General features: G+C 40.7%; 1 protein-coding gene across 1 annotated transcript; it reads right to left on the reverse strand.

Annotated features, from left to right (window-relative positions):
- Positions 1 to 2,175: 2,175 nt before the first annotated feature.
- Positions 2,176 to 19,724, reverse strand: inppl1b (inositol polyphosphate phosphatase-like 1b). Its single transcript, XM_078260385.1, has 27 exons — positions 18,173 to 19,724; positions 16,804 to 16,867; positions 14,528 to 14,666; positions 14,248 to 14,368; positions 13,649 to 13,789; positions 13,371 to 13,458; positions 13,140 to 13,217; positions 12,809 to 12,946; positions 12,568 to 12,682; positions 12,374 to 12,474; positions 12,187 to 12,289; positions 11,872 to 12,068; positions 10,883 to 11,000; positions 10,621 to 10,717; positions 10,386 to 10,524; positions 10,147 to 10,246; positions 9,860 to 9,948; positions 8,053 to 8,134; positions 7,440 to 7,529; positions 7,237 to 7,350; positions 7,063 to 7,151; positions 6,888 to 6,975; positions 6,237 to 6,389; positions 5,763 to 5,844; positions 4,384 to 5,179; positions 4,165 to 4,280; positions 2,176 to 2,977 (listed from the first exon to the last, which is right to left on the reverse strand). The coding sequence occupies exons 1-27, from the start codon at positions 18,307 to 18,309 to the stop codon at positions 2,884 to 2,886; spliced, it is 3,669 nt and encodes a 1,222-aa protein (XP_078116511.1). The 5' UTR covers positions 18,310 to 19,724; the 3' UTR covers positions 2,176 to 2,883.
- Between the last annotated feature and the right edge of the window lie 2,279 nt (positions 19,725 to 22,003).

The following is a 22,003-nucleotide window of genomic DNA, read 5'->3' on the forward strand; positions in this document are numbered from 1 at the left end:
TAATAAAGGACTTTTTTTCTTAAATCCCTTATTTGTCTTTAAGCCCCCCTCCAGTCCAGAATGTGTTTTGCTTATTATTATTACTTAATTTGGGAGTTTGACCTTTACTGTGCAGAATGTGTGTGTAGGGTTTGTCATTAGAAGCATGTACTTACATGTGCATAATAATGCAACATAGGGCTGCACAATATATAATTTTTTTCCGTCGTCGCGATATCAACTGGCCCAATATTCACATCGCGAAAGGCTGTGACATATCGCAAAATACACTCCGATTTTTTGTGTTAGTAGAAAGGAAATATCGGTAGAAAACTGCACTTTATAATGTAACTGTCATTCTTTTTTTAGTGGTGCCTTTATATTCAATTCAATGTTGAATTTGTTCAAAAAAGAATGTTTGAAAATGATTTCCTTTCATTTGTTTTAAATTAAATAATCAATTTGTTGTATTTTAGCAGAATACTGAAAGCAGCAGAACTGAGTACACTTCAGTATTTGTTTATTTATATAAGTAATATCGTTATAGCAAAATTCCACAACATTATTGCATATAGCATATTTTCCTCATATTGTGCAGCCCTAATGCGACATCACAACTAGTTTGGTCCATTATGTTACTTTGAAAAGAGTGCTGTAGAAATTTGAAACACAAGCACACAAACACAAATAACTGTTGTTTTTTAGAGAAGAGGAGACATTTAAGTTAAAAATGTTATGTTCTTTCGAAAAGACAAATATTTGCATATTCACGGATTCTAGATTTTACAATGAAGGAAGGTAATTTAACTTTTTTGATCTAATTATTATACAAATAATATTTTGATACATGGAGGGCATCTTTAAACTTCACTTTGTCAATATGTGCACACATTTGTCAAGCACAATATTATAAACTAATACCAATAATCATTTAAAACATGCTGCTGCATAATCACAGACCAACTATGTCAATCTAAACCCCTGTTTTATTAAACATGTGCCAAAATGATGTGAAGAAAAGAAATCAACATTTTCCACCCTGTTGTTCACCCTGAAACTGCCAAAAATTCACAGCAGCCCTACGGGTGATGACATACCTACCTGCTGTCAGAGGACAGAGGGATGTGTTTGATCATGCCTTAATGTGTAACTACAAGCAAAAACACATAGACTCTCACACACACACACACACACCGAGTGGAATATTTAAGAGTTATTTTTGGATCAGATTCACAGTTGTCTCATTTCTTTCTGCTGCAGTATATTATTTAACTAAGCTGACAAATACAACTTTGTTATTCATGGACTAGGCAATCAAGACAGTTACCCTGTATTCACAAACATGACTGATGTAATATTTATGTAAGTTGTTTACACTGGAAAAGCGCTGGTTATTATCCAAACTAAGAAAATATTATCTATGCATGTTTCAACAAGATCCTGAGAAACTAGAAAGAAATAGAAAACATATGCAGACTTGCTGTAACTTTTAAAAAAAACAAAGACTATGATGTTTGGCTAAACCTAGCTAGTGTCACTCAGTGGGCCCCTAATATGTAATCTTTTGGATGTTTGTGTGCTGCTGCGCGGTACATTTTACTAATGCGCTGTTAAAATAATGAAATGCTGCGCTATTGACTTTAGACCAGGTTTTTGTTGGTCAATGGCGCAATCACTTCCCGCTGCCTCAAGACAGCAATACGCCAAGAATTCACCTGAACACACCTCCCTGTAAGACTAGCACGCCCATGGGCGCAGGTGCATTTGCTATACGACGTGGGCGCTGGACGGTCTTAAAATAGCAAAGATACTTGCGTTGGGCTTTGCGCTGCACTATGCCGGGTGCAAGATAGGGCCCAGTGTGTTGGTACTTGCATGACTGTCACTCAAAGAGAGAAGCATTATCTTGATCAAGTATTGTGGCAAATAATTGGCCCATGAATTACATTTCTGGTTTTACTGTTGCAACCCATATGCATTGCAGTATTAGACTATTAGGTCTACTACTTTAGGTAAGGCCTAAAGGCCTTAGGTAAGGCTACACCTCCGTTCTAGGTGGCATTAAACATTAAACAAAACATACAAGCAGCATGGTGCGATGATGTGAGTTGAGCATTGAAATGGAAAAGACTTGAGCAAGTGATTTCTCTGTTCCCAGCTGCTCAACAGCATAAAATGACACATGTGATTGCCTGGTGACAGTCAAGAGTTGCTTTATGCACTTTACTTTATAAAAAGGTTATATACAACACACACAGTGGACTGTGCACATACACAGTGGTTAAGTGACATGATAACAACCGTATGCAACAGTAAACAACATGAGATAATGGCAGGTCCTTCTATACCAACTTTACAGCCGACGTTCGAGTAGATATGTACAGCTATGGATTTTTATGTTTCATAGGTTTAATAGAGGGCTTTTACAAGCTCAGATCCAGGCTCAATAATAGCAGAGTAATGGGAAGCACACAGTAGAAGGCATGGAGGTGGATGGTAAACACTAGCCTTGAGTTAACACTGGAAATTGAAGGACTATATTTTTATAGTCATTTAAAATTCACTTAAAATTAAATCAATGAGACCTTGATATCATAAACAATATTTGCATACGTGTCAGTAACTGGAGGTACACATTAAGGCTTTCCATTCATATCACCCAATGCTTTCATTATCTGTCCAGATGGCTAGATGAGTGAAGCAGATTGTGCAACAAGTGCTTCCTGCGTTATGTTCCCTTTGCTGTGTTGACACAGGCAAACTATTGTTACAGTATTGACCGAGTAAATAAAAAGAAAGCAAGGCTCTGATAAAGTCCAGCTGATTCTGGTTCTGACAGTTTTTCCAGTTCTAATTGTGCGGACTATGAGGCTTCGTACCAGCAATGTTTTTCATCTCTGTATGTCAGTTCCAGTTCCTGGGCAGGTTCTCAAGGATCCTGCGTCGGTGTGAAGGGTTCGTCACTCCTGCGGCGCGTAGATCCTCCTCAGTGATACCACTGTAGAGAGGAGAAATGACACTAAATCACACCTGACTGGAAATTCAATATAACTTCATAGCCCGGTAAGTCTTTGTAAGTACATGTGGTGCCAACATCCTTATATCAACGCACCATGACTGGATGTATTTAAACTAGGGCTGTCAAAATAACGCGTTCATTTCGATTAATTAATCTGAGAAAAAATAACGCGTTAAAAAAATTAACGCAGATTAATCCATTCCATATTGACGTTTGCATACAGACGAAAATCTGGTTCCACTGATATGTCTGCGCTTTTCTCTGATGCTCTGAAACAGACGTTACAGGAAACACAAACCCCGCTGCACGTGACGCTAGTTAACACAATACTCAACAGCAGCTAACGTTAGCCTACCGCTAGCTAGTAGCTGGATTAAACACGGTTAAAATGCTGACAGCTAACGCTAAACGGTGTAAAGTGTGACTGTGTTTTACTGTAGAGGATTCAACACCGGGATGTAACAATCTGCAGCTGCCGTCGGAGAAACAACACAGACGGTGCGTTAAATGAAACTGGTAAACTACAGCCTCGTGGTGCATTTGAAGTTATTGTAAATGTCCATTTCCTATCTGGTTGTTGTTTTTGTCGTTCAACAGCAATTTACTAGTGAAATAAGTTATTGTTATTGTTATACATTATTATTAAATCATTTAATTTTGACCATATGGCCTTAGCAATAAACAAGCCGTTCTTTAATGTCACCAACTGTTGTTTAGTACCCTTTATTTTTTTTTATTTTTTTTTTACTTTCTTAAAAAGTATCGGTTCAGGCACCGTTAATTATGTATACGATTAATTTCGATTAATTAATCACAGAGTATGTAATTAATTAGATTAAATTATTTAATCGATTGACAGCCCTAATTTAAACATTGGTGCCCCAGCGAGGCTCCAAATGCTAACCTGACTGTCAAGTTCAATCATCTCACTCAGATGAGCATGACTGTCACATGCACGTTAGTAATTTCATCAGGCCTACAACTGATTATTGCAACAGTCCTGTGAACACCGAGGTTATCGCTACAAACAAATGTATCCTGCTCTGTGTGTGTGTAGTAACTACATTATTTGCGTGCATATGCCATATATGCATGCCTGCATATAAGTGCAGTAATGAGCCTACCTAAGTATGGCTTGTGGAACATGTTATCCAAAATCATTTTACCTGAAGTAATCCAGATCATCCCAGCCATTGAGGCTGAGTCCCAGGGTGTATTTCTGAAGACCCAGAGCACTGAGAAGCTCCCGCACGGTCTCTGGTGCACCTTGGAGGACAGACACCTGCGTTGAGATAAAGCAGACAGAATCTTTTACAGAGAACCAGGAGTGACATCTTTAAAAAAATAAAAATAAAAAAAAAGAGTCTTTTGAAGCAGTGTCATACCTCTTTCTCCCAGCTGTAGCCTCTATCTCCATGCATAGAGGGGCCATTTCTATAACTTGGCCTCTGGTTGAGTATGGATGGGCCTCTCTGCTCTGTGGGGAAGAAGTCCACTTCACTGAGGGACTTGGCCATTTGCAAAGCAGTGAGGGAGTTGTCCCCTGTAGGTCCAGGGGGCTGCTGATCCACCATCCAGGGAACAGAGACCTGAGAGTGTGCTATGTGAGTGGGGATGTAGGGGAAAGCTGACGGTGCCTTGGCTGCCCGAATAGGATTGGTTCTTTCTGGGAGAAGCTGATGCTGATCCCTTCTGTTTTTTTCCCTGATGATTGCTGAGTGATTCATATACAAGTTCCTCAGGTTCTTCTCGGGCAGTATAGAGTCTTGAACAACCTGTTTACCTTGGTATTTGTCTCTGGGTTGTGAAGTCTGTTCCTGGTACTGTGACATGGCATTACTTGAGGTTGGAGGTATGGGAGATGGGTTTTTGGCCGGAAAAAGCTGATAGGAGGAGTTGGTTTGGGGTGTATGAAGGTCATTGGTTGGAGTGTACTGAGGCAGGACAGCTGGAATTTCAATCTCTGTAAAGTCTGATCTGCGACAGGGTCTTTTGTCAAAGCCCTGACGTCCTGAGATTTTTGGGAGCTGCAAGGCCTCATTTCCAGACCAGATCACCTGAGGGTCCCTTCGCTGGGGGAGAGCCTCCTCCACTCTGCGTGCCACTGACACACCTTCAAAGATGAAGTAGGCCGGATTGGTGTAGCTGCTTGGAGTAAGTTTGGGAGGAGCTGCCAAAGACCTGCAATACAAGTTTTGAATTTGCCAACCAAGTTACAATTTTATGGTACTAAATGTGTCCTCAGTTCTTTCTTTACAAGAGTTTGTATGTGTTCTCTGGCATTCATCACTGTTAACGTTGCGGGTGTTCAAACCAATAGTGGCACAGTGCTAATAGAAACACAAGGGCTGCATTGATTTGGACATGTGGCTTCAGTCAACGGTGAGAAGATGAAATACCATCTAAAGGAGTCCAGTTTGAGTAATACACACTTATCAGATGTCAAAACACCACACAGCGGCATTGAAAAACCAAATAGCACGAGAAAGCATTCATAGTTTTTCAGTACAATTTAGATAATATCTACTGTATCAGATTCACAAGATTTGGGAACAAATTTCTGATGATTTTTTTCTAAATAAAAGTATACAGTGGCAAGTGAGTCTAACTTTGAGCTTGGTTATGTTAAAAAAAAACAGCAGGTAAAACGTGCTCACAATCTGCTGAGGATTGTGGAAGTTTTTCAAAGAGCTCCAGAGAACCTTTCCTTGGAGGCTTTCTGCTGCTTTACACTGATGCTCAGAAACAATAAGGAGGTTCTCACCTGTTTATTTGGACCCGTGTAGATGCAGGAGACATGTGTCCCCTCACAGAACCTTTATCATCTTTCTCAAAATAGAACCAGTCTGAAAAAGGAAATCACAGAATCACCGGTGATCAACACATCCCATAATGAACAAGACTTCCTTAAAATCTGTATGCTGCATGCAGGCCAAGAGCCATACCAGTTTGTTGTTGTAGTGCCTGACCTGGTGACATAAAACTCATCTGTCCTGTTTCAGTGTCTCAGGATGCATCTGGTCAGGGTCAGTCAATCAGGAGCCAAAAGAGGAAGCGGTCAATAGATACCAGCAAGTGTAAAGCCAAGCCAGGGATCATTGGGGAACCAAATAGAGGAAGCAATGTAAGACTCACAGGAGAGTCAAAGAATGCAGTGACAGTGCAGATGAAAGTTTAGTGGGAAGTGATAGTGCAAGCAAGGCAGAGCGTAGGAGATGACCAGTTCAGGCTGACTCACCATAGGTCTTCACCCGAGTTCCTCGTCTGTCCTTGGGCACATGAACTCTGACCCGTCCTCTTATGGAGCCCATCTCCTCGCCTCGGTGACTCAAAAATGTCTCAAACTGCTCCGACGCACCAGTGAGTGAGCGCAGAGCCACACAGCATTCACCTATGAAAAAAGATTTTTAAAAGATTATTCATTAGATCAATAAGACGCTGAAACTAAGTGGGGAGTGCAACCTATCCATCCAAATAGTTCCAGCATGATTTCCACAGACCTTGACACTGACTGTAGTTAAACTACAATAAAGGTCAATTGCATTTGATTTGGAGCAATTAGAAGAAAACTGTTATATATAACACTCAGTTCAGTACCTGAAAATACAGTAATCTATGCACTTTGTTGTGAACATTTTCTGCCTTTTGCATCGAGATGAAAAAACTGTAAAAATGTTTGGCAAACTGAAATCTGCAAACCATATCAAAACATAACTTAACTATCTGGATTAGTAGATAGCAACTGTAATACGGGTTTAAAAGAAAAAGAAAATAAACAATTTTATGTTTTTGGATAAACTGTCATTCTAAGGGCACTCATTAGCCAACCTAGAGGGACATTATGAATGGAGGACTTAATTACACTAAATAAATTTGTCCTGTGACCAACCGTATGACTCAAACCCGTCACAAGACTTGACAGACAACAGCAGGTGCTGATCCTGAAGATACTCCATGTCAGACATGATTGGAAGAAGCTATGACAGACACAAACAAATCACAAGTTCAGAATTTGACTTAAAAAACAAACAATATTTTCAGCCATGCCCAAATGAGCCTCTAACCTTTGGCAGTTGTTTGAAGGACCAGCCAAGTTTGAGAAACCTGGGAACATCCCAGCTCTGTGAGTCATTCTCATTTGAGCGTCGTGTCTCTGCAAAGAAAGACATGAACTACTCTTTTGCCTCTGTGCTGCAAAATGGCTTCATATGAAATGTCTTTTTCATGTAGCACCATACCTTCAAGGCAAGACGAATGAAATTCAATAAAGAACTTTGCCTTGCTTGCCGTCTTCACAATGGCCTCGATGCCTTCGAGCTCTATCCAGGCCCTCTCCATGCTTGAATTTGTATCTGTGCGAGACAAATGCAAGACAATGCTTTTCACTTAATGAAGGGATTCAGTCCTATTCCATCTTGTTGGGCCACAACAATGACAGCACCTGTTTTGGAGCTCAACTGTGATGTCACTCCCACTTGGAACGTGGCAAAAACAGGTGAGTGATCACTTGTGAAGATGTCATCCGTGCAGCCTGGTGAGAGACAAATCCATCCTATTACTTTATTATTAGACATGCAATAACAACACTAAATAGGCCGACATCATGAGGCCGATGAGTGGTTAGCGATATTTCACAAGATGTGACAAAAGAGTGATTTAGGAGACAAAAAGTAGTTCTGCTACTCCCCAGTATTTGTTATGTTTTGATAGTTTGCTGAGGTTAGTCAGCGACAGAAGCTCAGGCAGAATGAGAGGAAATGACTCTGTTTCTTTATGCACCATAGACCAGGATGTACTTTGTATTCCTTTTTCTGGGTTTCTGTTCTCATTTTGCAGTGGTACAAATGAAAAAAAAAAAAAAGACCACAGATATCTAATTTGAGAATGCTGCATCAAAACCTTTGGCTATGTCAAGACTTAAGCACCGACCTCTCTGTGCTGCTCTTACATACATACTGTACATACAGACATACATACATTTTGTTTATGCCTTATTTAACTGTTTACCTTTCTACTTTTGAATTTAATCTTTTTTTTTAATCTCCAGATCTTACCATAGGCAGTGCAGATCATGTGCGTCTCTGGGTAGGACTTCCACAGAATCCTATCACACCATGATGGAACATTGACTCGCACCTAAAGAAACATATTCAGGTATAAATCAACAATGTATTGTACAACAAATTAATCTGCCATATAGAAACTATATGCAGTGAAGAATGCCTTAATTCCCGTTATGCCAGAGGTTCTTTTTTTAGACTATGGGTTAACGCTTAACCTCCTATGTTTAGTGGTCATGGCAGCTGCTGTCAGTCACATATCCCTACAGACCCCTTCATAGGATTAAGTTACGCGTAAAAATATCTTAAGTGAGTCAACTGTATATTTAGAATGCTTCTAGGGTCTTCTCTTTGTAGTTCTGCTTTGCTGGTACAGTATGTATAACAAATTCAGCATCAGTCCTAAATACAATAAACCTATGACAACAATGTCATTCAGAAACATTATTAAGGCCGTGGTTACACTTGCCTTTTAATGCGAATTTTCAGATGTGCCGGATCGGAACTTAGCTGTGTCCGCATATGGGTCCACACTTCAATGTGACCTGCCTGATTGGATAGTGATCAGATATAGTTCCGCGTGAATATAACGTTATTGCATGCGTCCCAAATGGAACTTTGTGCACGAGAGAGTGTTCTTTGTTTCTTTATACATATTTCCTTTATTTTGTAAAGGTGGCAGGGACCGTACAAAACGCGCTTTGTAGAAAGAGCAGCGGAGACAGGTCTCTGCTGTGCTCCAGCCCCTTGTTTTTATTAAAGACTAGCCACGAACAATGCTCTGCTAATACGGTAATAAACACATATTTCCTATTAATTCCTCACGATAAAAGTCCCCCATTATTTTGAAATTTAAAAGCTTTTATAGGGAAGCAGCAACATTTAGAAAATGTTGGGTCTTCATCAGCAGTAACTTAACACAACTTCTGCAATAGTAAAATAAAGTTGATATCTGAAAGTACAAACAGGACGCAGAAGACATATGCATTAGGCAAAACTTCTCAGTTCAGAGAGCAGCCCCGGTTCCCTTTGCTCTCGTTCAGGAGAGGAACTCCCGTGAAACTGGGTGATGACACAAGATCTCATTTAACCTATTTTTTCTTTGGGGAGCATAAGTCATTCATGAACTTTCTCCAGCTGGTTCGGTGTTGGGCGGTCTTCTCTGCTTCCTTCCAGGATGATGTTGTTTCAGATGACACGAGACCTACATTTGAGTTTAAGTGTAACGGCCTGAGACACAATCTAAGACGATGAGGTGCCCTTAATGTGAAGGATAACAAATGCAATAAATGCAACACTGAGTGGCTCCAAAAGGACATTTAATTATATTTATTATTATTTAATTAACTGCTGGAGCTGCTCCCCCCGCGACCTGATACCGGATAAGTGGACGAAGATGGATGGATGGATTATTTAATTATAGGAACACATGTTTGGATCGATTGATCTTCATCAGGGAACTTAATATAAACAGGACTAAGATTCTACAATAATGGTAGTGGCTCTGAGAGGCTGTATTTAATCTCCAAAGTCTTTAGGATAGATACATTGTCTGGGACAATGAATGTCTGTGCAATATTGATTTGTAATCCATCCAATAGTTATTGAGATATTTCAGTCTAGACCGAAGTGGAGAACAGAACAACAAACCAACAGAGGCATGGCTAAAAACCTTGATGAAGTTATTGAAGTATTGCTGGCTACTCAGAGGTGTGTATATCCTCCATCCTGCAGGAGGAGTTTTTATTTAAACATCATCTGGTTTTTCTAAGCTGCCTTTGTGTAACAAGAAATTACTTACTCCTGAAGTCTTGTACTTTTGCCACAGGTAGCAGTCTCTAGAGCCCCGTTCATATCGATAGGTGGGTGGAAATGCAATCTTCTCTTCCTCTTAACCACGATAAACAGAGAAAGAGTGCAGAGTGAGGTAAGCAAAGGTAGAGCCGAATCAAAATGAAATGGTATTTATTTATTATCATTTAATAATTAATTTTGTAATTGTAAAAAAGCATTAAAGTGCATTTACAATAACTGTCAGATAATATAGCTTTCAATGCAGAACAAGGCCAATTGCAAACTGAAACTCACTGAAATTCAGAAAGGACTTCCTCTTGTGTCTCTCTCGGGTCAGCTGGTCTGCACACATGAGCTCCTCAAACTCTCGCTTAGATACATGTTTCAGTATGTCCTGGAGTCAGTGAGGACCAGAAAGAAGCAGTAACATCAATGTCTTGGCATTTTTTCAATTGACCATCATGCTTATTTTCAAGGGTGCTTATTTAGAACACTTAAAAAAGAGCAATGAATAATAAAGAAATCGGTCCGACCTGTACATCCAAGTCAAGTCTGTAGTTGAGGTCTCCACACCATAAAAGATGGGTGAAGCGCAGGCTGATGTCGAAGGCACTGAGCTGTTTGTCGCCCAGAGAAAGCAGTCTGAGGATGTCCACAAAGTTCTGGTTCCTCCTAACAAGAGACAATTCTAAATATTTCTTATTCTGCTTAGCAATGAAACAGGAGCACACAAATTTGGTGTTACACGTATGTATACACACAATGTACCTCAGGACCTTCTCACTTCCAGAGGTCAGGTGGCAGTTGACAAACCCAAAAGATGTTCCGTTGAAGAGAAAGGAGACCCCAACAGCTCCCTTGTTTCCTGAAACAGAAACACTCAACCTCAAATCTCCAGGTTAATGAACACACATTTTGGTTCTTGTTAATTGTGCACTATTATTTCTGGCTGGAAGCCATGACACTGTACATTTTCTATATTTGCTTTGTGTGTATTTGTGATGGTGAGATCATGCAGCGCAGCCTCTACCCAATGTGTTTCCCAAGCCAGTCTTCACACTGGCTGTGTTCACATGGCTGATGCGACTTTCGTGCTCCGGCTTGACAAACACAGCCAGCCTTATATTCCAGAGGGACTGTACTGCCACCTACAGGACAATGCTCTGTATTACTTGTTATTGGTGACAAAGAACAGTTTCCAACTAGTCAAAGAACACATAATTACAGATTTCTGAATTGATTTGACCCATTTCTATAAAGTCAGGCTCACATTCAGTTAACACAGCCACTGACACAGATGCTCATTATGCAAAATAGCAAGATGAAGTGTTGCTTTCATTTTTGATTTACAACGTTGTAAATACAAATATTGACATCAAAACTATAACCTATCACTGACTACATTTTTTGTATAAATATATTCCCAAAATAATGCTGACAAAATATCTGTCACAATAACTGTCACAATCTTTCCTATAATCTGAGACGCTGCTGAAACGTTATAGCCTGACAAGCCAGACCCACATCATGACCCTGGCTGCAAATTACATTTCTGCTGCTAGGGTGCGTCTAGATTTCTAGGCTAGAAACATTATCCTTCCGAATGAAAAATGTGTGTTCCTTCACACTTAATATATACTTTCTGCCACTTGTAACATCTCAAGGTTTTACTTGAGGTGGATGCCCTTTGAAATGCTGAATAACGTGTTTTCATCTTTTCAAATGTACAATACTAGAAAATGAATAAGGCACTGATTGACATGAAGTTAAAATACAAGCTTTGTAAGACTAAAATGCAAGTAGTCATAAAAGACTTTATACAACTTTTTTCACATATGCAGTAGTTCTCCCCATGACCTGTTAACAGACTTTGATGCATGACAGTGGTGCAGTCCCTCTTTAATTATTCTATGTACATTTGTGAATCTTTCTTTTGTGAAAATATGGTAGCTTTATGGATAATGCACCTATATAGCATAAGTATCACCATTTTAGGTTAAAAAAAAGAAAGAAAATTACTTGTTTAAAGTCGATGTGAGTGTAGCTGCGAAGGGTTGCTTTTATATGTTCTGTCCATTCTCTCTCCCCCTGAGGGTTTTCCTGAGTCCCCAAGGCATAGATGTCATGAGGGAGCAAGGCGGTCGAGTCATCAGGGGTGTGCCCCAAACCACAGCAGGTCACCCACGACTGCAGGCTGCGAGGAGGAGGGGAACCACCTGTGCACACAAAACAACACAATAAACAATAATAATCTTTTTAATAGTTTCTTTTCTGCCTCTAATACAACTTCTGTTGCCTGACAGTGAAAGAGACCGTCGCCACATTTATGGTTACCCATGTTCCAGGTGCCAACAAACACAGAGATCACGTCAGGGTCCCTCAGCTGAGAGTGCCTGGTTTTCATCAGCTGGAGGAGTTGACAGAAGGCGTGACATTTCTGAAAGAGATGAGAGCCACTTAGTGAATTATAGGAAAGGAAACTGGATTCCAGGTAATAATAAAGACAATAATTTTTCCTTACCCGTGCACTCTCAAACGTCATCTCCCGTGGTGTGTTGTTGTGGCTGTCAACCACCATGCGTACCTTGGCCGGACTGCTCTGGAACTTGACAATCTGAAGGACTGATACACAGGTAACATGCCAGCAGATAATTATACAATATATCTGCAAGCAAGATACATGTTTTAGGCACCAAAAAGTAAATATTTTCTTACTTCTGTCATGTGAGACCCTCTCTATACCAAATGAACCAGCCTTCCTGTCAAAGAGCAGCACTCCTGCGTCCACATCCACAGAAACCGTCTGTCTGCCATACCTCACCATCTTCACCTGGACGCACAAAGACAAACAGCTGTTAATACATTTACATAGTCAGAGATCAGTTGTATGATTTGTCTTATCCCATGTCATATATGATAAAAAGAGATAAAATGTAACTTTTTCAACCTGATTTACCTGAAAGGAGTGGACTGGCAGCTGTCTGGCATGGTTCTTGACAGATGTAACGTTGGTGGGTGTTGGTTCAGGAGGGGGTGGGTTCGACTGCACTGCCAGATTGTGATTGGTCACCGCATCTTGTAATGCTTTTAATACCTTTTTGAGCAGAGAATTTGCAGTGTTAAAATCTAACCAGTGCTGTAGTCACAAACAATTGTGTCATTGTGAAAACATCATCATTCAACAACCACTAAAAGTTACAAGACTGTGAGCATTATTAATCATGAATCTTGCCATGATAAAAAACAAAAAAAACAAACATAAGATTTGTGCAATTTCACAAACATACCTTTTTCTCCAATGAAGAAAGGAGGCTGACCAAAGCTGAAATCTTGCACAACAGGCTGTCTATTTCCATCTCTGGGCCCTTGTTCCAAAAAATACAAGATGAAAAGGCGCAAGGAGTTAATGAACTATGTGTAAGAACGCACCTGTTAGCCCTACAGTACTGGGTTAGCATTTTAGAAATTACAGTTAGTTAAAGCTCTTTGGAAAGTATGTTGCATGGTTTGTATTGTACCTGTGCTTTGGTGTGTGTTAAAGAGCAGCTAGGATGGTCGAAGACCTTGGCCAGGGTTTCCAGACTTGAGAGAGTCAGCTCAATCTCACTGTCGATCAGATCAATACACATTTGTTTAATGACCATACCATCCATTTACACACATTTTAGTGTAGGGCATCTACTGCATATATTTAATAAACAATACAAATATGCAGAATTATCAGTGTACTGCATCATAATAGTCCGTAAACCAGTTTTCACGTACAGTTCATAGTTAACAATAAAAGCATGCAAACCTGTTTAAACCTTGGCACGCAGTACCAAGAGTACGCCTGAGGTGGCAGAGAGTTGTTGCGCCTTGGTGCACATTCTCAATGTCAAGAGGCAGCTCAGTGAAGAGGTAGTCATTGAGTAGAGCGATCAGCTCACCCGCAGTACTGTAAACAGGGTAAAACAGGCAAACTTCAGACTGTAACATTTTTAAGTTGTGCAAAACATTTTTGCTTTCTGGACATTCCAGTTGTTATATCTCCTAGCAAAAACCATAGAGCAGATACTACATCAGTACTGTTTATTAATAGGCCAAAAAAAGTGTTTCGCATGTTGCTTTCTCATTGCTTGATTGCCAACAGGTGCATATTTAAATGAGAACATGTTCTGAACATAACAGACGGCTGACAGTAAAGCTTTAATGTGACACTATAAATCACCACCACCATCAAGTCAATAAACAGTCACATCTATAAATGGATCTGCTATTGTCACATAGAAAAAGCAGCTGTCGAATAGAACACATATGTTAAGAAAAGCTACACATGCAGCATAGAAAGGCACTATGCAAGGAACATCTTTTCCAAATTGATCACTGTTTTGCATTTAGGCCGGATAATCGTACCTGGATGTGTTCAGCTCCTGCAACTTATCCAGGAATAGGGCACGAGGGGCTGGTTTAGCTGGTGGTCCTGTGAAAGGCACTGTGTTGACAGAAACTGGAACTAGAGGGGGCTTCTCATCATCTGTGCAGGCATTAAAACATCAAATCAAATATCAATAATTAGCAATAGATTTTGCAGCCCTGAAAGGAGCACACCTTTGTATTAGGTATGTATTATATTATTATGTATGCACTTGTACATGTATTGATGATTTGTTGTGATAACAACTAGTGGGCCCACCTGAGCTCTCATCCCCGGTATCTGTATCACGGGGAACAGCATAGAGCAGAGGAGTGACCAGGCCCTTGTGGGGATGCTGGTACCCCAACACCAGGTCCTCCAGTGTCCTGAAACAGTTTACCTGCACCCCCTGTGTTGTCTGTGAGAGGCGTGTGCCACACACACACACACACACACACACACACACACACACACACACACACACACACACACACACAAGCATGTATATTTGAATATATGTAGCAGTTTAAATCAATGTAGCTCTTACTTTGCTTTTGATAAACTTACGAACTACGTTATGACAGTTTTATTAATCCCCCCAGGGGGAAACTGAGTGCCACCATACAAATAGGACAGACAACAGGTGAGACAATAGGAGAAGACATACACATCCCAAGGCAATACAAAATAAGGGGAGAGCACAGCACCGTAAAGTGTAAGCATCAAGGTTACTAGTACATGACATCAAAATCAACAAATTCATGACACCAACATTAACACAATTCTCAGTACAACCACCAATCTCGTCATCAACATGAGTTCATCATCGTCATCATAAACACTAACACTCAGCGACCATGTTCATTAAAAACCTTCACCGCAACAGGTACAAAGGACTTCCTGAATCTCTGTGTGAAACTTGCTTTGTGTAATACAAAGCGAAAAAATATATGTGATGAATGGTATACAGTGTCAAGGCATCACTAAATGCTATGTTACTGCAACTTCACTTTCTTGTTAGTAACTTTTTTATATAAAACAGAGGTGATTAAACTTTCTTTGAAAATATCCTTGGAATACCTATTATGCTATAATGTCTAAATTTTGTATTGTATGCATTAAATTGAACACAAAGTGAAATAACTGCCCAATTCTGACTTGCATACTTTGTGTGGATATTAGTGGATGTTTCCTTACATGACCGTCCCCCCTTCTACTAATCGTTGCTTGGTAGAACAAGAGAGAAGAGTGTTTATTTGCATGACAGAAAAAGGAACACACAGATGATTTGCTGTGATAAAAAGCATCCCGGGGGGGGGGGGGTTTAGAAAGCTCTGGCCAACACCAAACAGCAGAGGCGACATCACTGACAGCTACTTCCTGTGCACACATACTCATAATACTACCAGTCACATGCACAAAATCAAGAGGGTTCACATTAGCCCACAAAAACGAGCAAGCTCTTTTCTTGTGCCCTCTTTTTAGAAGTTTTTGTTTTCATTTTGCGGTGAAAGAAACCGTTTTTTCTCCCGAGCTACCCGTCTGTTTTGCCAGGAACTCTTCAAATAGTATTTTTGTACCACAAGGATCTCTTGAAAAGCAATTAAAAAGAAATGACAAGGAATAAGAGACATTGAGAGACAAAATGGGGCCCAAAATATCTCCATGGCCATCTTGGAAACACAAAAAGGCAAGCATGCGACTTGTGAGTTAGTGGAGCAAATCCAGTGAGGGAAAATATGTACTGGGAGTTTATACTGATGGCAGTGGAAACACAACTGAAATAGCAATAGAGTTTAAGGTCTTCATTTGAAAGCAGAGAATTTTTCCAAGTCGGTGGCTTAAAAAAACGACTGCCAGACAATCATTATTAAAAGTTATTGGACTTTAATATGCAGACATACAGTAGTTTAAAAAAAACTAAATGATTTGCGGCTTTGGCCCTGAAACTATTCTTTTTTGTGACACTCTTGCTTTCTTTCAACGACTGTGTGTGTGCTTTTGTGGTTTGAAACTGTTTGCTTGTGTGTGTTTTTTTCCATCGAATAATTAGGTCATTTGCTGACTTAATGCCCCCCTGCTCAGAGTATCAAAAACAGAAACATACAATTACTGGCTTAAACCCTGCCACATCCAACAGACGTATTATGTTTAATACAAACACCTCCGTATATACACATAACAAATAAGCACACCCATTGGTCAATGACCTAGTATGTGGGTTGAGTAGGAATCTCTGAGACATAAAAACAATTTCTCCTCTGTGCTGCTGAGCAAATGCTGCTGAGCAAATGCTGCAAGCATGCGGCCACATGGCAGAGATGCCATTCAAACAACAAGGCTACTGCAGTCCTAACACAGCCTGTACAGAGAGGAAATACAAACATCTTCCTGTTCTCCTTGCAACAGGCAATAACAAACCATTGTTTGATCCCTCTAACTCCATCTGACCGGCTGTGCCTCTCATGGTGTGTACAGTTTGTGCCAAGACAGCTATTGTGTTTCACTTTCCTGTCAGGCAGAGGATTCAATGTTGAATGGTGAAGAACACTCACCTGAACTGCTAGGAGGCCGTCAGCATCGGGAAGAATACGATAGGTGTGAACGTGACGTTGGAACCTTTGGAGACCAAAAATAACTCTGTTATTAATGCCATGGCAAATTACTACAACATCTTCTGAGCAAACTTTCAAAGGGAAAAAAATACTTAAATGTATTGTTTAAATAAGGACCAGATGTCTAACTGTAGTTAAAGACACTGTAACCTTCTTAACAAGGCGCCAGTAGTTTTACAGATCACTAATGACGTGGCTTGTTTTACTAATACAATGTGTGAGAGACACTTAGATCATCATCTCCATCAGTCACGTCAGAGGAATTAGTTTCAGGCAGCACTTAAAGATGAAGCCAGCTTTAAATCAGTCAGCTACTGTATATGACCTGAACAAAAGGGGAACCATGATAGCAGAATAACTCAACAACAAAATGTGTGGACATATTTACCAAAAGAAGGAATGACATATTGAGAAAAGAACGAAGGGAAAGAAGGGAGCACTGCAAGCAGCCCAGCTCAGCTTTCAGGAATGTATCTGGCTCAGGCTGATGAGCAGTTAGCGTAGTGCGGTCGCTGGAACTCCCGCCCTCTTTCAGGGGCCCCAGGGAAGAAATAGGGGTAAGAGGGGAAACAGGGAGTCCTGGGCCAGGGTTTGACTGGCTGAGATGGACTGTGTTCGGACAGGACAGTGTGACTAGTCTGGAGAGGGTGTGAGGTTGGCCCAGCCTGTACGCAGCAGCCTTTCTTTGCTGGCAGATGAAGGAGAAAGTGATGGATATGACAGGGGGAGTGAAGCTGCTGAATCAATTTACAGATGGGGACATTCCGCAGAAATGTTGTGTTTATGAATAGTTTGCAATCCTATATGCCAAAATCGAAAAGTTTTGCAACATTAGGTAATTAGTTTTGGTTTTACATAAAGTAGAACTGTTTCTTCTCACATGATGAAGCATTTACTACTTCCTGAGTGAATCATTCATTAAATATTTTCAAAGAGGTGAAGCACATAAAATTAGACATAAAGTAACATTCAGTAACTTCTATAAAAAAAATATTTTTGGTGAGTGCAGAATCACATTCTGTTTCTTCTCCTTTAAGTTAGGTTTTAGACAGCATTACTGATAAGAGCTTTACACTTACAAATACATTTACAGTACAAGCACACAGGTGCTCGTAGGTCTAAGATAAAGTGAGCTTTAAGTACCTCCGATAGGCAAATATGTTTGATTATGATTGGTAAAATAATCTTGCTGTCCTCTAAGTAGATGATAGACGTGTGTGTGTGTGTGTGTGTGTGTGTGTGTGTGTGTGTGTGTGTGTGTGTGTGTGTGTGTGTGTGTGCGCGTGTGTGTGTGTGTGTGATTACTCACAGCAGGCACAATGCATATGCTCCTGGCACAGACTCACTGTCTCTCACTAGGTAGCTGCCATCCCTCCCTGCCCGTGCCAGCAAGTCCTCTGCATGCACACGGCTTATGTCACGATGATACCATGTTGCCGTAGCCATGGCAATCAATGTTCTGAGATATGTTCATAAAAATAATCCTCATGAGGTGATGAACTTGACGTAACACAAATTTAACGCAAGGTTACTGTCACACTTGCTCAGACAGCATTACGCCGGCGGACTGTCACTCAAGTTGTTAGTGACAGTGTATGTTGAATGGTCTACTTTAGTGTTTAGAACTTCCCCATGATCCTTTTCTTCATGATCAAAGTGTCAAGCAGACAACCCATCACCTTTTCTATTCCAGTTAGCACTCTCTGGGACCCTGTTGGTTCCTTCTGGGTCACACATCCTGTTGCAATGGAGGAATAAAGAAGAAACAATCAGCTGATTGTGAGGTTAGTCCACTCTTACAACAGTCTGCCCCTCAACCGAAGTCCACTTTTCTGTGATAATATCCGTGTGTAGAGGGACCCGGTTTCAGTTTTTGGTTGCAAGTTGCTGCACCCAGGTGGGTGTGTTGCTCCAACAAACACAAACCATCACAGCAGCGCGAGGGAGGGAGGTAAAGGAAAAAAAGCAAGAGGTGTTGCACAGTCTGAATGAAGCAGCCACCCCTGAGGCAATGACCGTGCCCCTAGCTTAAACACAAACACAAGCCCTCCTCTTGTCCCAAAACAAAACCCTACATGCAAACAACAGCAAAAGAACCAAGAATGGCAAAACAAACAAATCAAGCCACACACACGCCGCCCACACACTCACATGCGCACATAGCAGAGACAGAAACATACCAGATGGAACTCAGTCAGCACTATAACCAGACAGGCATGCAACAGAAACCAGACTAATTCAAATGATTTCCCAGCTCTGTTGCCATATAAGGGAATAGGAACACCCTCCAAAAGGTTCAGCTGATGACTGCAGTTGTCTTTGCTTCTTCCAGGCCCAGATTCCATTTAGAGTGTGTCTTAGCTGGATGAGGGCTACTCCAGGGGTCTCACTTTCATGCTGGACGTTTGTGTGCTGGCGTGTGTCTTTTCAGTAGAGTCCCATCCGCACTGGCGTGGTCTCCAGCAGTTCTTCAGAGTGCTGTCAGAGCAGAGGGAGGGAGCTTGAAAGGCAGAGGACAACCCTGTTAGAGCGCAGGGCAGACAGAGGAAGTGACTTGACATTCCAGATGGCGGACATAGCCAGGAGAATTCTTGCAAGGGGCTCAACTTCACCAGCAGTGTGTGAAACAGCAGACTGCTTCCTCTCTCTCTCTCTCTCTCTCTCTCTCTCTCTCTCTCTCTCTCTCTCTCTCAGCCCCTGCCCTCAAATTCCAAACACAAAACACAGTTTACCACACACAGGTGACCTGCCTGGCTAATCCTCAGACTCTTCCTTGTTTTTTTTATAATCTTTACCTTCAGACGTTTCATCCTCTGGCAGGCCTATTTGCTTTCTTTCACCCTCTCTTTCTCCTGTCTCAACCTTTTTCTTCTTGTCACCCTCCCTAAACTTCCCTTCCTCTTTTGCTCACTCCTTCCCTCTCAGCAAAAAGCAGCCTCCATATGGTTATGATCATCCTTCACTTTCTTATTTTTGCCCTCCTAGAACTTCGCCCATTATTCAGCCCTCCTACTTCCCTACTTCTCCATTAGCTGGAGCGTATAACTCTGTGGGAAGCTGTTTAGTCCCATATTTGCTGTTCTGCCTCTCACTACTCAGCAGAAATGTGCGACCACTAACCACAGGCCCCATAAAACAAATAGACACAAGTAAATCCCAATCTGATGACATCAATTTAACCCTCAATCTGTAATATGTTCCTTTTAACATGAGCACTCTACAGCACATAATTGAAAGATATACTGTATCATATGCCATTGAGGATGTACAGTGATGCTTTGAACTTAATGCTAACGTTGACATGCTAACATGCTCACAATAACAATGAAAACATGCCGATGTCAGAGATCTTTACCATAATGACCATCTTAGTTTAATGTGTTAGCATGCTAACATTTAACACAATGTAAAACTGGGGCTGAGGGGAATGTCATAAATGTTGTCATAAATTCATAATCATAGATCCCAAATGTACATTAAAGAGCTAACCAAAGACATTTCACTCAAAACTGTCAACCGCATGGAAGAGTCGGGAGATTAGCAGCGTCAATAGGAAACATCATCTGGGAACCATGAATATTGGTACAAATGATGCGCCAATCCATCCAATTGATATTGAGATATTTCACTGCATAAGTGAAAACACTGATCTGCTGGTGGTGCTAGAGGGAACATCAGAGGATCACCAAGGTCATTAGGGTTCATCTTCTGGGGACAATGGGTATCTGTACCACGGTCACAGAAGGCTTGTATCATGTGGATGCGCCACATGATACAATTATTTTGAATTATGTTTTTAAAAGAACTCAAACCAAAAAACCCTGCTACATTTAAATAAATTACAGAGACCAATTGATAGAGGAGGTTTGGGTCTACCAAAGATGTTGTATTACTACTATGCTTTTAACTTAATTCAATTCAATTCCTCCTGAGAGAGCCCCACCCTGGTATTGTATTGAGCAATCTGTTCTTGACCCATTATCACCCTTACAAAGCTTGTCTGTCAAACTGTATGGTGAGGCAAAAACACATCCTATAATCTCTCACTTAAAAGTCGTGTGGACTAAAGTGGCCTGGCTGTTTGAACTGGATCCTTAGATCTTAATACTTAATCAAGTATTCAGCGAAATCCAAAGTTATGTATTGGTAGATCTCCGCTTTTTTGGAGGGATTGGTTGGAAGAGGGAGTTGTTACACTGGGGGATCTGTATCTCGGTGGAATATTGAAATCCTTTGAGAATGTGGTACAGCAGTTTGGAATCCCTAGGTCTCAATTGTTTTAGATATTTGCAACTTCGCCATCTGTTGGTGGGGATTTTTGGATCCAGTTCTTCAGCCCCGAAGACACAAGAATGTTTGGATAAGGTGCTGTTGAAATATGGAAAAGGTCATGAGGCTTCTGGGTATTATTTTATGCTTATGCAGAACCTGGGGGGTGGAGCCTGGTCAGGCCTCAAGAAGACATGGGAAGGGGATCTGGGCATTGCAGTGGATGATGAGGAGTGGGACAGAATTTGTAGGAATATTAAAACTATGTCACGCGATGTGAGGGTGCGCCTCATCAGTTCAAGATTATGCATTGCTTCTATTGGACTCCCTCCAGATTGTTTAGAATTGGTCTAAAAGACACACCAAATTGCTGGAAATGTAAGACAGAGGATGGCCAATTACTTCATGTCCTATGGTCCTGTGATAAGGTCCAGGAATTTTGGATTGGGATACATGATAACCTATGTCGGATTGCAAACAGCTGTTTATTTTGTTATTATTTTATTGTATTATATTGAATAATTATGGTGGTTATGTTAGCTTGTCCTCGTTTTCTTTAAGTAAGTGGTGATTACAAATGGGGGAGTTCAGGGGGGAAAGATGTGTTCATGTTGTACATGGTGTTTTGTATGCTGTTTTAACAAAAAAAATATATATATTATATATAAATTGTAAAGTGTCTAATGATTACATTAGAGGGTGTAAACTGAGTACCTTTGGCAACCAATATAGCCACGCCCCTGGACCTGCTAGTAAATTTGGAATGAAAGATCTGACTAATCCAATTTCTACAGAGTCTATTATGATCCTCCAATCTGAGATATGTTTCTTGTAAAAGCAATATATCCGGTTTTAATTGTTTTAGATGGGA

The sequence above is a fragment of the Sander vitreus genome, chromosome 10, assembly GCF_031162955.1.
Source record: "Sander vitreus isolate 19-12246 chromosome 10, sanVit1, whole genome shotgun sequence".
Classification (NCBI taxonomy): Eukaryota; Metazoa; Chordata; class Actinopteri; order Perciformes; family Percidae; genus Sander; species Sander vitreus.